Raw genomic sequence first — 19,913 nt, 5'->3', positions numbered from 1 at the left:
GGCAGTTTAAGATGACCGGTGCTCCTGCATTTTGTCCCCATGAAATGAAAAATGAAAAGAGAGAAAAAAAATAAGCTAGGTCTTTCCCTTTAAGAATTCTTTAAGAGGAATGAGAGGAAAGACATTGTGTAATACATCTTAGTCTCTGTCACGGTTAGGTAGCTTGACCAAGTTACACTGCTGATAAGAACAAAGCCAGGAACCAAAACAGAGTTATTGACTCAAGCCCATGACCTCTCTGCAGTATTTTATCCCCTACCCCATATTTCTAAAATGAGGCAGATAGGTAGGGGCTGCCCAGAGCAGGTAGGTAGGTGGATTAGAAACAGACTATCTAAAGTTTAAAAAAAAAAAAGAAAAAAAAAAAAGGAATGGTGAGTGAGGAGACTACTATTAACTTGATGAATGAAATAGATGTGCTAAAAAAAGTCAACCAGTGCTTCTGCATTTTTCTTGTGTACAGTAGTAGCATTCCTATTCTGAGTAACCGGAGTATTTTGGGATTTTGCAGGTAATTAAAGTTCACCAAAGTACCGTAACTTCCTATCTGGAGGATATAATACTGAACACTGAAGAGAATACTGCAGAAGAGCAAGCCAGGGCAGAAATAGAGAAGATGGCTGAGGAAATCAATGACATTGCTTATGAAATGGAAAGCCGGTGTGTACCAAGGGGACAGATGGTAGGATGGACAGCCTTTTGCTGTTACTCGTATGTATTTTTCAAGAGCTTAAGATTTCACCCCCAAGGAGAAACAGATATATAACTCATGCTCCAGTAGGCATTGTTTTCGCAGCAGCCAGCAGGCCTGCACCTTTGTATGGTAGGAGCATTGGAAATAGAATTTTCAGTTATCCTCTGCAGTCTAGATCACGTTCCTATTTTTTACTTTTGTAATACCACAAAGCATGAAAGCAGCGTAAATAAGTATGTCGAGTTTTGCTTGGACATCACCGCAAGGCTTTTGGCTTCCATGTATGAGTCGTATCTCTAACGCTCCCTTCCTGGCAGGCAGAATACGTGAAGGACGAGTTTGGATTTTCCATGGAGTTAACCAAACTCACCGGGAATGTGCTATTTCAGATCACTTAAGGAAAAGACAGTGGTGAGACCTGAGCAATGGAGCTCCTTACACAAGCAAGGAGGACCCAAGTATAAATTGGCAGCTCAAGTAAGGCAACAAAGGAAATACTCATTTAATTTGTTTTTTATTTTTCAGTCGAACTCAGCTTCAGTCAGAGGAGATTGTTGCCGAGTTGGTTTATAGTTTCCTAATCCCAGAGGTGCAAAAGGACTTTGTCAAAGAAAAGGGTAAGCCAATGTAAATGCTTCACTTGGTGATCTTCTTAAAGATATAAACTATTTTCAATATTCTAGAGACTTAAAACTGAGCAGAGGTCTGGGGAAAATTCTGAAGGAGAATCACTGAGCTCTCTTATTTCAATGCGTGTCGAGTTCTCCTGGTGCTGTCTGATTGCAGACTGTCATCACCTGTAGTATGGATGGGTGCAGTTCTCGTAACTCGGATGGAGCATCAAAATCCAAACCTCCTTTAAGAGGCAGTTCCCACGTTCCCAGAAGAGGTGTATTTTGGGTTTGTTGTTGTTGTTGTTTTGGTTTGGTTTTTACTGAAATATAGTTAATTTACAATATTATGTTAGTTTCCAGTATACAACAAAGAGATTCAATTATGTATATAACTTACTACAGTTTTATATATATATATATATATATATATACACACACACACATATACACATATATATCTCTTCTGATTCTTCTCCATTATAGGTTATTAAAAGATATCAAATATAGTTCCCTGTGCTATACAGTGAATCCTTGTGGTTTATCTGTTTTATATATACTGTGTGTATATGTTAATCCCATACTCCTAATTTATCCCTTCCCCATCTCTTTCCCCTTTGGTAACCTTAAGTTAGTGTTTTGTGATTTGATTTTTTTTCAGTGTAAAGCAAATGTTGAGAATATGCGGGGTTTTCCAACTATAGCAGCCTTTTGGAGGCAGGACATGTGCAAGGCAGGTGTTGAAAAGCTGGGAAGCCTGACAGACCTAAATCTGCTCTGCAGCTCTGCCTGAGTCACCACATCTCCTGTTCCTGCCAGGACTAATCTCAATATAAATATCCTCACTTATCATTTGCCAAAAGTGGCATGTTTTTAAAGATTGATGCTTTTAGTCAATAGAGACGGAGAAAAAAATGTGTTTTAAAAAAGAGTATTCTTCTGGAGCTTTTAGACGATCATTGACAGTCCTGACCCCGGGGCGGGAGGCAACCAGAAGATCAATGTTTAAGTGAAATAAGAGTTTGGGAGACTTTAGAGTTTGCAAGGGAATTCTAGACAGGTTTAAGAGAAGTGTAATATTTAAGATCATGTAACCAGCAAGAAGGGAATGATAGTTGTAATGCATTGGATGAGAACAAAGGAATACCTTGTTTTCCCATTACATGACTGTACTTTAATTTGTAAACTGGTACCCCCAGCAGTAAGCATCTAGTTTGTTCCCAGTGTGTTTTCCTATAAATAGCAGTGAACATCTTGGTCATGCTTCTGGGAGTAAACTCCTAGCAGTACAGTGTTGGAAATAAGGTATGTGTGTTTCATATTTTATTAGATACCACCAAATCGCCCCCTCAAAAGGACTGTTCTAATTCACACTACCACCAACAGTGTATGATAGTGCCTCCACCAACCAAACTTAATTTCCAGATGAAATAATATTTCAGTATCACCTGATATTATAAAAGGAATTTTATGTTTCCTAGATCCTTAAGAAAATATGCAACTTTCTCCTTCTCCTCAGTCCAAATTGAGGTCAACCTGCTTAAGATCAGTTCTACCTGAGGGAATTGAAGGAGGAGGGGAAATCCTGTGTTTAATAGTTACTATTTTGTGAGCCCCTCCCCCTGCTTCTCCTGGCTCTGAGGGGAAGGAGCTGGAGGGGAGAGTAGATCTAAAGGAATCAGTGGCACTTGACTGTGGGCAAGCTGGGCAAGTCCTGACGTCTTCCCTTTATGTGGACGTAGCCCAGGTGAAGAAAGCATCTGGACACAGAGCACACACTAGGGCCTTTGGTTCCCTTTCCAAATAAGACATCCATGCGGTATAGATACTCTTTACCCCAAATTAAGTAATATTACATACAGACCATATGAGATATCTCATTATGGATTTTATTTGGATGAATTAAAAAAAATTTTTTAATTGAGGTCTAGTTGATTTATAATAGTATATTAGTTTCATGTGTACAACACACTGATTTAAGTTTTTTATAGATTATACTCCATTTAAAGTTATTTTAAAATAGTGGCTATATTCCCTGTGCTGTACAATACATCCTTGTAACTTATTTATTTTATACATGGTAGTTTGTACATCTTAATCCCCAACCCCTATCTTGCCGCTCCCAACTTTCCCTTTCCTCACTGGTAACCACTAGTTTGTTCTCTATATCTGTGGATCTGTTTCTGTTTTGTTAAATTCATTTGTTTGATTTTTTAGATTCCACATGTAAGTGAAAACATACAATATTTGTCTTTCACTGTCTGACTTATTTCATGAATTATAATACTTTCCAGGTTGATCCATTTTGTTGCAAATGGCAAAATTTCATTCTGTTTATGACTAGGTAGTATTCCAGTGTGTGTGTGTGTGTGTGTGTGTGTGTGTGTGTATACACCGTGTTTTTTTATCCATTCATCTGTTAATGGACACTTAGATTGCTTCTATATCTTGGCCATTGTAAAAAATGCTGCTGTGAACATCAGGGTACATGTATCTTTTCAAATTAGTATTTTCATTTTCTTCGGATATATGCCCAGGAGTGAGATTGCTGGATCATGTGGGAGTTCTGTTTTTACTTTTTTGAGGAACCTCCATATCCTTTCTGACAGGGTGAGGTGATCTCACTGTGAGTTTGATTTGCATTTCTCTGATGATTAGCAATGTTGAGCATCTTTACATGTGCCTGTTGGCCATCTGTATGTCTTTGTAAAAAATATTTATTCAGGGGACTTCCCTGGTGGTCCAGTGGTTTTAAGACTCTGTGCTTCCACTGCACTGAGTGGGTTTGATCCCTGGTCAGGGAACTAAGATACCACATGCCAAGGCCAAAAAAAAAAAAAAAAAGTTTGTTTAAGTCACCTGCCCATTATTTAATTGGGTTTGTTTGTTTTCCTGGTATTGAGTTGTATGAGCTATTTATATATTTTGGATATTTGGATATTTATTCTTTTTGATGTGAGTGTAAATGGGATTATTTCTTTAATTTCTCTTCCCAATAGTTTGTTGTTAGTGTATTCAAATGCAACAGGTTTCTGTACATTAATTTTGTATCCTGCACCTTTACCAAATTCGTTGATGAGCTCTAGTAGTTTTTTGGTGTCATCTTTAAGATTTTCCATGTATGGTATCATGTCATCTGCAAACAGTGACAGTTTTACTTCTTCCTTTCCAATTTGGATTCCTTTTACTTACTTATTTATCTTTTTTCTTGAATGATTGCTGTGGCTAGGGCTTCTAATACTATGTGGAATGAAAGTGGCCACAGTGGACATCCTTATCTTGTTCCTGATCTTAGAGGGAATGCTTCCAGCATTTCACTGTCAAGTATGATGTTAACTGTGGGCTTCTCATATGTGACCTTTATTATGTTGAAGTGTATTCCCTCTACACCCATTTTGTGGAGCCTTTGAATTTTGTCAAAAGCTTTTTCTGCATCTATTGTAATGATCATATGGCTTTTATTCTTCAATTTGTTTTTTAGATTTAATTTTCATTTTATATTGGAATATAGTTGATTTACAATGTTTTGTTAGTTTCAGGTGTATAACCAAGTGATTTAGTTATACATATACGAGAGTGAGTCAAACATTATCTGCACTCCGGTTATATTAAAACTTCTGTTGGCTGCACTGTCTTATCACTGCTTTCCATTCAAGGCTACTGTCTCCCCAGTCACTGCTGTGCAGGTGTGAACGTGTTACATCAGTTCATTTGTAACTGTGGTGGGAGCAAAAATGGATGCCCCACTTGTGATTTGCGTGAAAGAAAAGCAGCGTGCAGTGATTCGTTTTTTGTGGTCTGAGGGTGTGCATGTCCTCACACTTCTGCCCACACCGCTGACACTCTGCAAAAACTTAATTTTGAGGTGTTAAAGCATCCTCCCTATAATCCTGATCTTGCTCCATCGGACTTTCACCTGTTTGGTCCCTGAAAGCAGCCCTATGAGGACGAAGATTCACTTCTAATGAAGACAGCGGTGCATTCGTGGCTCGCAGCTCAGATGAAAACATTTTTTTAATGAGGGAATATGAAAGATTGTTGACAGATGGACAAAGTGTATTGAAAAGCAAGGAGATTATGTCAAAAAATTATGTATTTGTCTTTTCTAAAAGTTAATTAAAATAAATTCTACAGCCAGCGTGCAGATAATTTTTGACTCACCCTCATACATATATCCATTTTCAGATTCTTTTCCCATATAGGTTATTACAGAATATCAAGTAGAGTTCCCTGTGCTATACAGTAGGTACTTATTGGTTATCTATTTTATATGTAGTAGTGTGTATATGTTAATCCCAAACTACTAATTTATCTTTCCCCTCTTTTCCCCTTTGTAACCATAAGTTTGTTTTTGAAGTCTGAGTCTGTTTCTGTTTTGTAAAGAAGTTCATTTGTGTCATTTTTTTAGATTCCACATGTCAGCGATATCATATGATATTTGTCTTTGACTTACTTCAGTTAGTATGATCATCTCTGTGTCCATCCATGTTGCTGCAAATGGCATTATTTCATTCTTTTTTATGGTTGACTAGTATTCCACTGTATATATGTACCACATCTTCTTTATCCATTCCTCTGTTGATGGACATTCAGGTTGCTTTGATGTCTTGGCCATTGTAAATAGTGCTGCAATGAACATTTGGGTGCATGTATCTTTTTGAATTAAGGTTGTCTCAGCATATATGCCCAGGAGTGGGATTTCTGGCTCGTATGGTAGTCCTATTTTTAGTTTTTAAGGAACTGCCATACTGTTTTCCATAGTGGTTGTACCAATTTACATTCCCACCAACAGTACAGGAGAGTTCCCTTTCCTCCACACCCTCTCCAGCATTTATTGTTTGTAGACTTTTTGATGATGGCCATTCTGACTGGTATGGCTAAGACTTCCAAAACTATGTTGAATAATACTGGCATGAGTGTACATCCTTGTCTTCTTCCTGATCTTAGAGGAAATGCTTTCAGTTTTTCACCATTGACAATGATGTTTGCTGTGGGTTTGCCAAATATGGTCTTTATAATGTTGAGGTAGTTTCCCTCTATGCCCACTTTCTGGAGAGTTTTTATCATAAATGTGTGTTGAATTTGTCAAAAGCTTTTTCTTCATCTATTGAGATGAACATATGGTTTTTATTCTTTAATTTGTTAATATGGTGTATCACATTGATGGATTTGCATATATTGAAGAATCCTTGCATTCCAGGGATAAACCCCACTTGATCATGGTGTATGATCCTTTTAATGTTTTGTTGGATTCTGTTTGCTAGTATTTTGTTGAGGATGTTTGCATCTAAATTCATCAGTGATATTGGTCTATAATTTTCTTTTTTTATAGTATCTTTGTCTGATTTGGGTATCAGGGTGATGGTGGCCTCATAGAAAGATCTTGGCAGTGTTCCTACCTCTGCAATTTTTTGGAAGAGTTTGAGAAGGATGGGTATTAACTCTTCTCTAAATATTTGATAGAATTCACCTGTGAAGCCATCTGGTCCTAGACTTTTGTATGTTGGAAGATTTTTAATCACAGTTTCAGTTTCATTACTTGTGATTGGTCTGTTCATATTTTCTATTTCTTCGTGGTTCAGTCTTGGAAGGTTATACCTTTCTAAGAATTTGTCCATTTCTTCCAGATTGTCCATTTTATTGGCATATAGTTGCTTCCCTTTTTTATTTCTGATGTTTTTTATTTGGGCCCTTTCTCTTTTTCTCTTGATGAGTTGCACAAAGGATTTATCAATTTTGTTTACCTTTTCAAAGAAACAGCTCTTAGTTTCATTGATCTTCTCTACTTTTTTAGAAATAGGCTCTATTTCATTTACTTCTGCACTGATCTTTATGATTTCTTTCCTTCTACAAACTTTTGTTTGCTCTTCTTTTTCTAGTTGTTTTAGATGTAAAGTTAGGTTCTTTGAGATTTTTCTTTTCTGAGGTAGGCTCGTATCACTATAAACTTTCTTCTTAGAGCTGCTTTTGCTGCATCCCAGAGATTTCAGATCATTCCATTTTTTATTTCATTTTCTTTTATGTATTTAAAAAATTTTTTCTTCTTTGATTTCCTCAGTGATCCCTTCAGTGATCCATTGGTTGTTTAGTGGCGTATTGCTTGGCCTCCACATGTTTTCTGCTATTTTTTTCTTGTAGTTGGTTTCTAGTCGCATAGAGTTGTGATCAGAAAAGATGTTTGATAAGATCTCAATTTTCTTAAATTTATTGAAACTTCTTTTGTGGCTTAGCATGTAATTTATCCTGGAGAAATATCCCATGTGCACTTGGAAAGAATGTGTATTCTTCTGCTTTTGGATTACATGTTCTATATATGTTAAGTCCATCTGGTCTAGTATGTTGTTTAAGGTCAATATTCCCTTATTTTCTGTGTGGGTGATCTGTCCATTGATGTAAGTGGGGTGTTAAAGTCTCTACTACAGTAAGTCCCCACATACAAATGAGTTCTGTTCCGAGAGCATGTTCATAAGTCCAACAAAGTTAGCCTAGGTACCCAACTAACACAATCGGCTATATAGTACTGTACTGTAATAGGTTTATAATATTTTTCAGAAAAATAATACATAAAAAACAAACAAAAAATATAGAAAATAGTTTTAATCTTACAGTACAGTGCCTTGAAGTGTACAGTAGAACAATACAACAGCTGGCATACAGGGGCATGTTCGCATCTTTGAAAATTTGCAACTTGAAGGTCCATATGTATGGAACTTACTATATTGGAAACGTGGATGGACCCAAAAGGGAGAGCAAAGGTTAAAATGTCTGTTTGTATAAGTATGTAAATTTCTAGATGAACACTATTCTTGAAGAAAAGCTGTTTCTGTTTTTTTGCAGAGAAATTTCTGAATTTCATTCCTCAGTGGAAGTTGCCTGTGGTCATTGCCTGTGACAGAGGGACCCATATCATAGGTCTTGCTGTAAAATAAATTAATAAATTCTTTAACACACACACACATACAAAGTTCCTAGTATTATATGTTACTGTTGATTTCTCCCTTTATGTAGGTTAATATATGCTTTATGTATTTAAGTGCTCCTATGTTGGGTGCATATATATTTACAATTTTTATGTCTTCCTCTTGGATTAATCCCTTGATTATTGTGTAATGCCAATGTAATTGGCTCTTGTAACAGTCTTTGTTTTAATGTCTGTTTTGTCTGATATAAGTATTGCACCCCTACTTCCTGTTGATTTTGTTTTGCACAGAATAGCTTTTTCCATCCTCTCACTTTCAGTCTGTGTGTCTTTACACCTCAAGTGAGTCTCTTGTAGGGAGCATATATATGCCTCTTATTTTTGTATACATTCAGTCACTGTATGTCTTTTGATTGGAGCATTTAGTCCATTTACATTGAAAGTAATTATTGATAGGTAGGTATTGCTATTTTGTTAACTGATTGGGGTTGTTTTTTGTAATTCTTTTTTGTTCCTTTCTTCTTTCCTTCTCTTCTCTTGTGATTTGATGGTTGTTTTCAGTGTTGTTTGGATTCCTTTCTCTTCTTATTTTTGTATCTATTGTAGATTTTTGGTTTATGGTTACCATTAGGTTCATACATAGATGTAGATAGGTCTATCTATATCTTTACATGATTATTTTAAGTGCTTATCATTTCAGATGCATTTTAAAACTCTGAATTTTTACCCCCCGCCCTTCACAATTACTGTTTTTTGTCATCATATTTTATATCTAGTTGTTTTGTGTATCCCTTAACTGCTTATTGTGGATATAGGTGATTTTTACTACTTTTGTCTTTTAACCTTCCTACTAGCTTTGTATGTCATTGATTTAATACTTTTACTGTATACTTAACTTTACCAGTGAGCTTTTTCATTCTATAATTTTCATGTTTCTAGTTGTGGCCTTTTCTTTTTCACTTAAAGAAGTCCCTTTAACATTTCTTGTAAAGCTGGTTTGGTGGTATTGAACTCTTTTAGCTTTTGCCTGTCTGTAAAACTTTTGATCTCTCCATCAAATCTGAATGAAAGACTTGCCAAGTAGAATATTCTTAGTTGTAGGTTTTCCCTTTGATCACTTCAAGTATATCTTGCCACTCTTTTCTGGCCTGCAGAGTTTCTGCTGAAAAGTCATCTGATAGCCTTATGGGAGTTCCCTAGTACATAACTTGTTGCTTTTCCTTTGCTGCTTTTAATAATATCTCTTTATCATTGCCATTTTAATTACAGTGTGCTTTGGTGTGGTCCTCTTTGGGTTGATCCTGTTTGGGACTCTCCATGCTTCCTAGATTTGCATGTTTGTTTCATTTCACAGGTTAGGCAAGTTTTCAGCTGTTATGTCTTAAAATATGTTCTCTGTCCCTTTCTCTGTCTTCTTCTGGGACCCCTGTAATATAAATGTTAGTTTGTGTGACATTGTCCCAGAGGTCTCTTAAACTGTCCTCATTTCTTTTTATTCTTTTTTATTCTATTCAGTTTGAATGATTTCCACTACTCTGTCTTATAGCTTGCTGATCCATTCCTCTGTATTACTTAATCTACTATTGATTCCTTCTAGTGTGTTTTTCACTTCAGTTATTGTATTTTTGTCTGTTCAGTTCTTTGTATTTTCTAACTCTTTGTTAAAAACTTCTGACCTCTCATTCTTTTCATCCATTCTTCTCTAGAGTTCCTTTTTTTGTTGCTGTTCTGCCTTATTTTTTTTTTTATTGGAGAATAGTTGAGTTACAATGTTGTGTTAATTTCTGCAGTACAGTAAAGTGATTCATTTATACATGTATATATATTCTGTTTTTATATTCGTTTCCATTACATTTTATCAGAGGATATTGAATATGGTTCCCTATGCTTTACAGTAGGACATTGTTGTTTATCCATTATATGTCTGGTAAGTGGAGCCAGGTTCTGGGGAGGCTGGCTGAGGGGCCCAAAGTATCTCAGAGCTGATGTTGGCCTGCTGGTGGGTGAGCCAAGTCTCTAGGTTTCTTGCTGCAGGCCCTGGGGGTCCCAATTCTAGTACCTGTGCCCTGGTGTGTGGGGCCAGGTCCTGGACCCTCTGGTGGACAGAGCTGTGTCCATGAGTGTCTGTGGGCTCAGGGTGTTTTAAGGCAACCTGCCCACTGGTGGGTGGGGCTGTGTCCCTGCCCAGGTAGTTGCTTGACCTTAGGCATTTCTATACTGGTGCCTAAAGGCAGTGGGTCTGGGTGGTGCTGGATCCTGAGGCCGATAAGCTAGAGGGAAGATTACAAAATGGTGCACACCAGCACCAGTGTCCATGTGGTAGAACAACCTCCCCAAAATGATTACCACCAGTGTCTGTGTTCCAGAGTAAGGTCCAGTTGTCTCCTACCACTCTGGGAGACTGTCCAAGGTCAGCAGGTGGGTCTGACCCAGGGTCCTTTCAAACTACTGCTTGTGCCCTGGGTGACACAATGTAAGAGATTTTGTGTGCTCCCTTAAAGAGTGGAGTCTATTTCCCACAGCCCATGGGGTCTTCTGAAAGTAAGCCCCACTGGCCTTCAAAGCCAAATGCTCTGGGTACTCATCTTACCAGTGCAGGACCCCTGGGCTGTGGAGCCCAATGTGGGCTCAGACCTCTCACTCCCTGGGGAGAACCTCTGCAATTGTAGTCATTTTCCTGTTTGTAGGTTGCCTACCAGGGGTACGGCTCTTGACTTATACCACAACTCCGCCCATCCTACCCATCTTACTATGGTTCTTTCTTTATATCTTTAGTTGCAGAGGTCTTTTCTGGTAGGTTCTGGTCTCTGTCATTAATAGTTTCTCTGTAAATAGTTGTGATTTTGGTGTGCCCATGAGAGGAGATGAGTTCAGAGCCTTCCTAATCCACCAACTCTCATTTTTCTAAAGATTGATGGCAGGAATGACCTTGAAGACCTTTATATAGATGAAAATTATAGTAACTACCAAGTTTCAGACAGTGTACTAACCACTTTTAGAAATACCTTATTTAAATGTCTTACAACATCTCTAGATGTGTTCTCATATTTCAGTTAAGGAAGTTAGTGCTTAGAGGCATTACACAGTTTGTAGATTGTACCATGGTCTGTGTGGCTCCAAAGTCCCCATTCTTTCAACAGTACTGCTGTGAAGTGTTGTAAGTTGCTGTGTGATTTACCCTATAAAAACTACCCTATATAAACCTGAATAGCATAGAATCCACAGTACTGCTTACTGTGTTTTAGTAGCTGTATGACTTTAGGCAAATTACCTAATCTCTCTGTGTCTCAGTTGCCTCATCTGAAAATGGGGGTATTAATAATACTCTCTTTTAGGGTTGTGGGTGGCTTAAATGAATAAGTACGTGCCAACTGCTTAAAACAGTGCCTGGCACAAAGTAAGGACAAATGCTAACTGCTGTCATCATCACGATTACCTCTTTCCAAGGGAAATAGGATGCTTAATGTACTAAGCCTTGATAATAAATACTCTTAGAATGTGGAACTAGGACCAACTTCTAAAGCCATGAGCTCAGAAACTCATCAGTCAACAAGTACCCGCCATATTAGGAACTAAAGGCTCAAAGAGAAGTATGGTACAAGGTCTTTACCTTTAGGTCATTTATGGTCTAGGTAAAAAACGAAATGTAACTCACATGAAGTACTTCAGTGCTGAATAGGTTTGTACAAACTCAAGTGTGGTCATGGTAAGTGTGGGCCAACCCAGTCAAAGGAGGCTTCCTGGAGGAGTTGGGACTTGGACTGGGCTTTGCAGAAGGGCAGGATTTGGAGTTTCAGGTGAGGTCAGGTGCTCCAGGTGAGGGAAGTCGCTAAGCAGTGGAATGGAGGCAGACCTGGTGGGGAGGGGCATGACCAGGCTGAACAGAGAGTGGGAACAGCGAGAGCAGAAATAACATTTGGGTTGAGTTACCTTTGGAACGTATCCTTCGAAAACAGAGAGCAGGTATTTTTCCTTTAATCCTGTCAGCCTTAAGCAAGAGAATATGTGGTTTGCAAAGTTATTTCTGTCACTACTCTCTTGAAAGTCTTTGGGAATGATTTGTTCCGACTTCCAGAGTAACAAGTCTTCTGTCCCTTTGGCACAGTGAGGAACGCACAGCAGAAGCATATCCTCGCAGCCCACCAGATCATCCACAGGCACACGGAAGACATGCTCGAGAAGCATTCTGTTGAGCAGCAGCGAGCATCAGACCCTGAGCTACGTGAGGAGGAAGCTGAAAATGAGCAAAACGAGCAAGACGGCTAAGGTGAGTTTGATTTTCCACCTGGAAGGAAGCAGAGGGGAGGACGAGCAGCATCGCTCAGTTCTGTGCTGTACTCCAGCACTCATAATGTGGAAAATGAAGCGCTCCCATTTAAACTGGTGCATTTCATGCGTCTGTTTGACAGGCCTGAAGCAGTTACTGTCTGCTGAGGTTTCCACTACGGATGCAAGAAGAAAGTGTCCTCATGCTTTCTGCCTGTCTGATTGTGGCCGCCCAGATTGAATGGGGAAATACAGGGGAAAAAATTTGTGCATTTCACCTGGGTTATGGAATCTGCTATTGAAATTGTTAAAGAACAGAGTTGATATGACAGCAGTTGGACTCTTGTGACCAGAACTCAAAGTTTTTTTTATAGGTTCTTTTAGCATATGACTGTAGTCCATCACAAATAAAACTACAAAATGTATCAGTGTTATTAAGAAAAGAAAAAAAAAGCTTGTTCTTACAGGGTACCTTGTCTAACTCCATATCGCACTGTTCTAGCTGCAAGCATGGCATGAGGCACAGCCTTCCCAGTTTTAGCCCTGATGCCCTCTGCAGTGTCCATCAGGGGCCTGGTCTTAGGTGCAACTAAACGTTCATACTCACAAGGCTAACATAGGCCATATTTGGTATGATTTGAGTATCAATCTGCTCAGAAAGATATAAGACAGGACCCACAGCTTCCAACAGGACAGCATCAGGTGTTTCTCTTCCTACAGAGGCTCTTACTGAATCCACACGAAGTCCACATAGCTATTTCCTTTAGCGCCCAGTTTACAAAGCTCAGGTGCAAGGAAAAGAGATTTACATTGGGTGGGTGCAGGAGCTGCCCTGGTTTACATGCCTCTGGACCAGCATCTCTTGTAATAACTCCATCAGCATAGTTTCCTGGGATTTGCCCAGTTACAAAAGTCAGCACACTCAGGAAACCTCAAAGTTACAGTTTCCTGTTAGGTATTAATAGTTTATTTATAATTCCTCCCAGTCAGATGCTAGTTACTAATCAGGGGTAGTTTTTACCTTAAGTAGTGTTGCTTAGTAACATAGTTGACACATACCACCTTATCAGATTACTGGAAAACAGAGCTAGAGAGTCAGTTCAAAGTAAAATTCTCATGAGAAGGGGAAAGGGAGTGAACCCTTTGCCTATACCTTCTCCCTTAACCCTCCCATGGTAGAGGCACATCATTTGCTATTTTGGCCTTGAGGGTATACTCTCAGGTTATGGAAGGCACCAAGGCTTAGAGGGAAATTTGAACCTGGCACTGAGAAGGTTTGGGTGTTGGCAGCTCTACCACTAACTGTATAATTTTATACAAATAATTTCCCTTCGCTTGAGATTTACCCATGAACATGTGGCCAAGAGACCCTCTGCAGGGAAATCTATTGGGATCTTAAGTCTCAGAGAGGTGCATGGAAGGAAGTTTGAGATGAAGGCGTAGTTAAGAAAGAGAGTGGAAAGAAAACTGATGAAGAATTTTTAAATACCAAACTATGGCTGTAAATTACAGCAGAAAATCCTTTGTTTTTCATTAATAATGAAATAACCTCTGAAATCGTTGAAGACATAAACCATGCATTTACATGTAATGTTATGTACTATCCATATAATATAAATTCAAGGATCAAAGCATTTTGCCTATCTTATTACTGTGTTAAAAAATCAGCCTTAGAAATGCAATTCCTCCATTGGGTCCCTTGGATTTCTCCCTCTGGTTGATGGTAGAGAGTGGGTGAAGAAAGCTGAGTGCACACACTGGGAAGAACTCAGGTGCAAGGCATTGCTAGCCAATTCTCCAAGCAGATGAAGAATTGAGTGCCTTGGTCCTGAAAAAGGGATCTGGACAGCATATCACAGCATTCTCTGGATGTATAAACAGACTCAGCTTTCTGGTGGAAGACAGGAGATGATGAGGGCTGACTTAAGGCAATAATAAAAATTATAACAATGAGCCTAGACACAAAACTAAGACAAGACGGTGGAGTAGAAGGACATGAGCTCAGCTCTTCTTATGGAAACACCAAAGTCACAACTAACTGCTGAACAACTATCGACAAAAAAATGCTGGAACCTACCAAAAAAGATACCCTACATCCAAAGACAAAGAAGAAACCACAGCAAGATGGTAGGAGGAGCATGATAAAATCAAATCCCATACATGCTAGGTGAGTGACCCACAAACTGGAAAATAATTTTACCACAGAAGTTCTCCCACAGGTGTCAAACTTCTGAGCCCCATGTCAGGCTCCCCAGCCTGGCAGTGTGGCAACAGGAGGAGGAGCCCCCAGAAAATCTGGCTTTGAAGGCCAGCAGGGTTTGATCACAGCAATTCCACAGGACTGGGGGAAACAAACTCTACTCTTGGAGGGTGCACATAGGGTCTTGTGCACACCATGACTCAGGGAAAAAAGTGGTAATCTCATGAAAGACTGGGACAGACTTACCTTCTAGTATTGGAGGGTCTCCTGTGGAGGGATGGGGCACCTGTGGCTCACTGTGGGGACAAGGACACTGATGGCAGTAGTTCTAGGGGGTACTCATTGGTTTGAGCCCTCCTGGAAGCAACCATTTTCTTACCAAGACCTGGCCCCACCCAATAGCCTGTAGGCTTCAGTGCTGGGACACCTCAGGTCAAACAACCATCAGGGCAGGATCACAGCCCCACCCATCAGCAGACAGGCTGCTGAAAGTCTTCCTGAGCACAGAGCTGCCACTAAACACACCCCTTGACACAGCCCTGCCCATAAGAGGGACAAGACCCAGCTCCACCCACCAGTGGGCAGGAACCAGTCCCTCCCACCAGGAAGCCTGCACAAGCCTCTTAAGACTCATCTATCAAGGGGCAGACATAAGAAGCAAGAAGAACTACAACATGGCCTCTGGAACAGAAACTGCAATCACAGAAAGTTAGACAAAATGAGACAGCAGAGGAATATGTCCCAGATGAAGGAACAAGATAAACCCCACAAGATAAAACCCCAGAAGAACAACTAAGTGAAGTGGAGATAGGCAGTCTACCCAACAAAGAATTCAGAGTAATGATAGTAAAGGTGATCCAAGATCTCAGAAAAAGAATGGAGGTACAGATTCAGAAGATAAAAGAAATGTTTAACAAAGAACTAGAAGCTTTAAAGAACAAAGAAACAGAGATGAACAATACAATAACTGAAGTGAAAAATACACGAGACAGATTCAATAACAGAATAACTGAGGCAGAAGAACAGATAAGTGAGCTGGAAGACAGAATGGTGGAAATCACTGCTGTGGAACAGAATAAAGAAAAAAGAATGAAAAGAAATGAGGACAGTCTAAGAGACCTCTGGGACAACATTAAATGTACCAACATTTGTATTATAGGGGTCCCAGAAGAAGAGTGAGAGAAAAGGACCTGAGAAAATATTTGAAGAAATAAAAGCTGAAAAATTCCCTAACATGGGAAAGGAAACAGTAACCCAAGTCCAGGAAGCACAGAGAGTCTGAGGCAGAAAAAACCCAAGAAGGAACATGCCGAGACACATAGTAATGAATGGACCAAAATTAAAAAAAAATAAAAAATATTAAAAGCAACAAGGGTAAAGTAAAAAGCAACATACAAGGAAATTCCCATAAGGTTATCAGCAGATTTCTCAGCAGAAACTCTGCAGGCCAGAAGGGAGTGGGATGATAAAGCGATGAAAAGGAAGAAACTACAACCAGGAATACTCTACACAGCAGGGCTCTCAGATTTGACAGAGAAATCAGAAACTTTACAGACAAGCAAAAGCTAAGACAGTTCATCATCCCCAGACCAGATTTGCAACAAATGCTGAAGGAACTTTTCTAAGCAGAAAAGAAAAGGCCACAATTAGAAACAAAAAAAATTACGAATGGAAAAACTCACCAGTAAAAGCAAACGTATAGTAAAGGTAGGAAATCATCTGCACACAAATATGATATCAAAACCTGCAATTGTGAGAAAAGGAGGGCACAAATATAGAATATTGAAAATGCATCTGAAATTAAAAGATCAGCAACCCAAAACAATCTTGTTTATATATAGACTACTATATCAAAACCTCATGGTAGGGACTTCCTAAGTGGCTGAGTGGTTAAGAATTCGCCTGCCATTGCAGGGGACTCGGGTTTGATCCCTGGTCCAGGAAGATCCTACATGCTGTGGAATAACTAAGCCCATGCACCACAACTATTGAGCCTGCACTCTAGAGCCCGTGAGCCACAACTACTGAAGCCCATGTACCTAGAGGCCGTGCTCTGCAACAAGAGAAGCCACCGCAATGAAGAGCCCACACACAGCAATGAAGAGTAGCTCCCACTCGCCGCAACTAGAAAAAGCCCATGTGCAGCAATGAAAACCCAACGCAGCCAAAAATAAATAAATTTATTTAAAAAAAACAAACAAACAACTCACGGTAACTGCACACCAAAAATCTATGATAGATATACATACACACAAAAAAGAAATCTAAACACAACACTAAAGTTAGTCATCAGATCACAAGAGAAGAGAACAAAAGAGGAAGGGAAGAAAAAAAGACGTACAGAAACAAATCCAAAACAATTAACAAAATGGCAATAAGAAAATAGATATCAATAATTACCTTAAATATAAATGGGTTAATTGCCACAACCAAAAGGCATAGACTGGCTGAACGGATACAAAAACAAGACCCATATATATGCTGTCTACAAGAGACCCACCTCAGTTCTAGGGACACATACAGAATGAAAGTGTGGGGATGAAAAAAAGTATTCCATGCAAATGGAAATCAAAAGAAAGCTGGAGTAGCAATATTCACATCAAACAAAATAGACTTTAAAGACTTTTATAAGAAACAAAGAAGGACGCTACATAATGATCAAGGGATTAATCCACAAAGATATAACAATTGTAAATACATATGGATCCAACATAGGAGCATCTTAATATATAAGGCAAATACTAACAGCCATAAAAGGAGAAATCAACAGTAACAAAATAATAGTGGGGGACTTTAACACCCCACTTTCATCAATGGACAGATCATCCAGAAAGGAAATCAATAAGGAAACACAGGCCTTAAATGACCCATTAGACCAGGTGGACTTAATTGATATGTATAGAACATTCCATCTGAAAGCAGTGAAATATACATTCTTCTCAAGTGCACATGGAACATTCTCCAGGATTGGTCACATGCTGGGCCACAAAACACCTCAGTAAATTTAAGAAAATTGAAATCATATCAAGCATCTTTTCTGACCACAATGCTATGAGATTAGAAATCAGCTACAAAAAAAAAAAAAACCTGTAAAAAACACAAACACATGGAGGCTAAACAATATGCTACTAAACAACCAATGGATCACTTAAGAAATCAAAAAGGAAATAAAAAATACCTAGAGACAAATGAACACAAAAGCATGACAATCCAAAACCTATAGAACACTTCAATCCAGAGAGGGCAGCTTTTTTACAACACAGATAGAGGATGCCTCCCTCCTCAGAAACATTCCAGGAGAGTAAAATATCATTCCCCCTCTCTGGAATGGAATTTACTCTCTTGTACTTCAAAGCAAAGATAAGTTTCTCCCTCCCTGTCTCTCTCCCTCCCTCCTTGCCTCATACAGACAGAAAACCAGCAGCCCTATATAACATCGATGTTTCCCACTGTGGGGTCATATCCATACTGCGCCCCACAACATGTGCCATCTAGCCCTCACCAAATCACCATTGTGAGAATTGATACTCAAGAAACTTACACACACTATTGCTATAGTTGATGCTATTTCTGTGAGAGGTAAGTGGTCCTTGTCTCTCACTCAAAGAATCTTTTGTACACACACATGTATGCACATACATTAAAAAAAAAACCTGTGGGACACAGCAAAAACAGTTTTAAGAGGGAATTTTATACCAGTACAGTCATACTTCATGAAACAAAAATCTCAAATAAGCAACCTAACTTTACACCTAAAGCAACTAGAGAAAGAAGAACAAACAAAACCCAAAGTTAGTAGAAATAAAGATCAGGGCAGAAATAAATGAAATAGAAATGAATAAAACAATAGAAAAGATCAATGAAACTAAAAGCTGGTTCTTTGAAAAGATAAACAAAATTGATAAACCTTTAGCCAGACTCATCAAGAAAAAAAGGAAGATGATTCAAATCAATAAAATTAGAAATGAAAAAGAAGTTACAACTACAGCACAAAAATACGAAGTATCATAAGAAACTACTATAAGCAATTATATGCCAATAAAAGGGACAACCTAGAAGAAATGGACAAATTCTTGAAAGATGCAATATCTTAAGACTGAACCAGGAAGAAATAAAAAATATGAACAGACCAATCACATGTACTGAAATTGAAACTGTGATTAAAAAACTTACAACAAACAAAAGTGCAGGACCAGATGGCTTCACAAGTGAGTTCTATCAAACATTTAGAGAAGAGTTAACTCATATCCTTCTGAAACTATTCCAAAAAATTGCAGAGGAGGGAACACTCCCAAACTCATTCTATGAGGCCACCATCAACCTGATGCCAAAACCAGACAGAGATATCACACACACACACACACAAAGAAAATTACAGGCAAATATCACTGATGAACATAGATACAAAAATCCTCAACAAAATACTAGCAAACAGAATCCAACAACACGTTAAAAGGATCATACACCATGATCAAGTGAGATTTATCCCAGGGAAGGAAGGATTCTTCAAATTATGCAAATCAATCATTTTGATACACCATATTAACAAATTGAAGAATAAAAACCATATGATCATCTCAATAGATGCAAAAAAAGCTTCTGACAGAATTCAACACCCATTTATGGTAAAATCTCTCCAGATAGTGGACATAGAAGGAACTTACCTCCACATAAAAAAGGCCATATAAGACAAACCCACAGGTAATGTCATGCTCAACACTGGAAAGCTGAAAACATGTCTTCTAAGATCAGGAACAAGACAAGGATGTCCACTCACCACATTTATTCAATGTAGTTTTGGAAGTCCTAGCCATGGCAATCAGAAAAGAAAAAGAAATCATGGGAATCCAAACTGGAGAAGAAGTAAAACTGTCACTGTTTGCAGATGACATGATACTATACATAGAAATTCTTCTTAAGATTCTACCAGAGCTAATCAATGAATTTGGTAAAGTTGTAGGATAAAAAATAAATACACAGAAATCTTTCACATTTCTATACACTAACAATGAAAAATCAGAAACAAAAATTAAAGAAACAATCCCATTTACCATCACATCAAAAAGAATAAAATACCTAGGAATAAACCTACCTAAGGAGGCAAAAGACCTGTACTCTGAAAACTGTAAGATGCTGATGAAAGATATCAAAGATGACACAAACAGATGGAAAGCTATACCATGTTCTTGGATTGAAAGAATAAATATTTTCAAAATGATGATA

The 19,913-nt window shown here is 38.5% G+C and overlaps 1 protein-coding gene and 1 non-coding gene across 5 annotated transcripts in view; both read left to right on the top strand.

Moving 5' to 3' along the window:
- Positions 1-19,913, top strand: part of CFAP91 (cilia and flagella associated protein 91) — a 122,758-nt gene that overhangs the window by 90,296 nt on the left and 12,549 nt on the right. For 3 of the 4 annotated variants that reach the window (XM_057697567.1, XM_057697570.1, XM_057697569.1), the window contains exons 15-17: positions 512-660; positions 1,220-1,311; positions 12,330-12,491. In XM_057697567.1, the coding sequence (XP_057553550.1) occupies positions 512-660; positions 1,220-1,311; positions 12,330-12,490 (402 nt within the window). In that variant the 3' untranslated portion in view covers position 12,491. Of the gene's footprint in view, positions 1-511; positions 661-1,219; positions 1,312-12,329; positions 12,492-12,633; positions 12,902-19,913 lie in introns of those variants that run through there. The other variant, XM_057697568.1, reaches the window with a different exon arrangement.
- LOC130830659 (small nucleolar RNA SNORA31) lies at positions 12,617-12,747 on the top strand. The gene has a single exon (XR_009047832.1). It is a non-coding gene; the product is annotated as a small nucleolar RNA SNORA31 (small nucleolar RNA).

This window comes from Hippopotamus amphibius, chromosome 10, assembly GCF_030028045.1.
Source record: "Hippopotamus amphibius kiboko isolate mHipAmp2 chromosome 10, mHipAmp2.hap2, whole genome shotgun sequence".
NCBI classification, from domain to species: Eukaryota; Metazoa; Chordata; class Mammalia; order Artiodactyla; family Hippopotamidae; genus Hippopotamus; species Hippopotamus amphibius.
The sequence above is the reverse complement of the archived record's forward strand: the minus strand, read 5'-3'. Positions and strand labels throughout refer to the sequence as shown.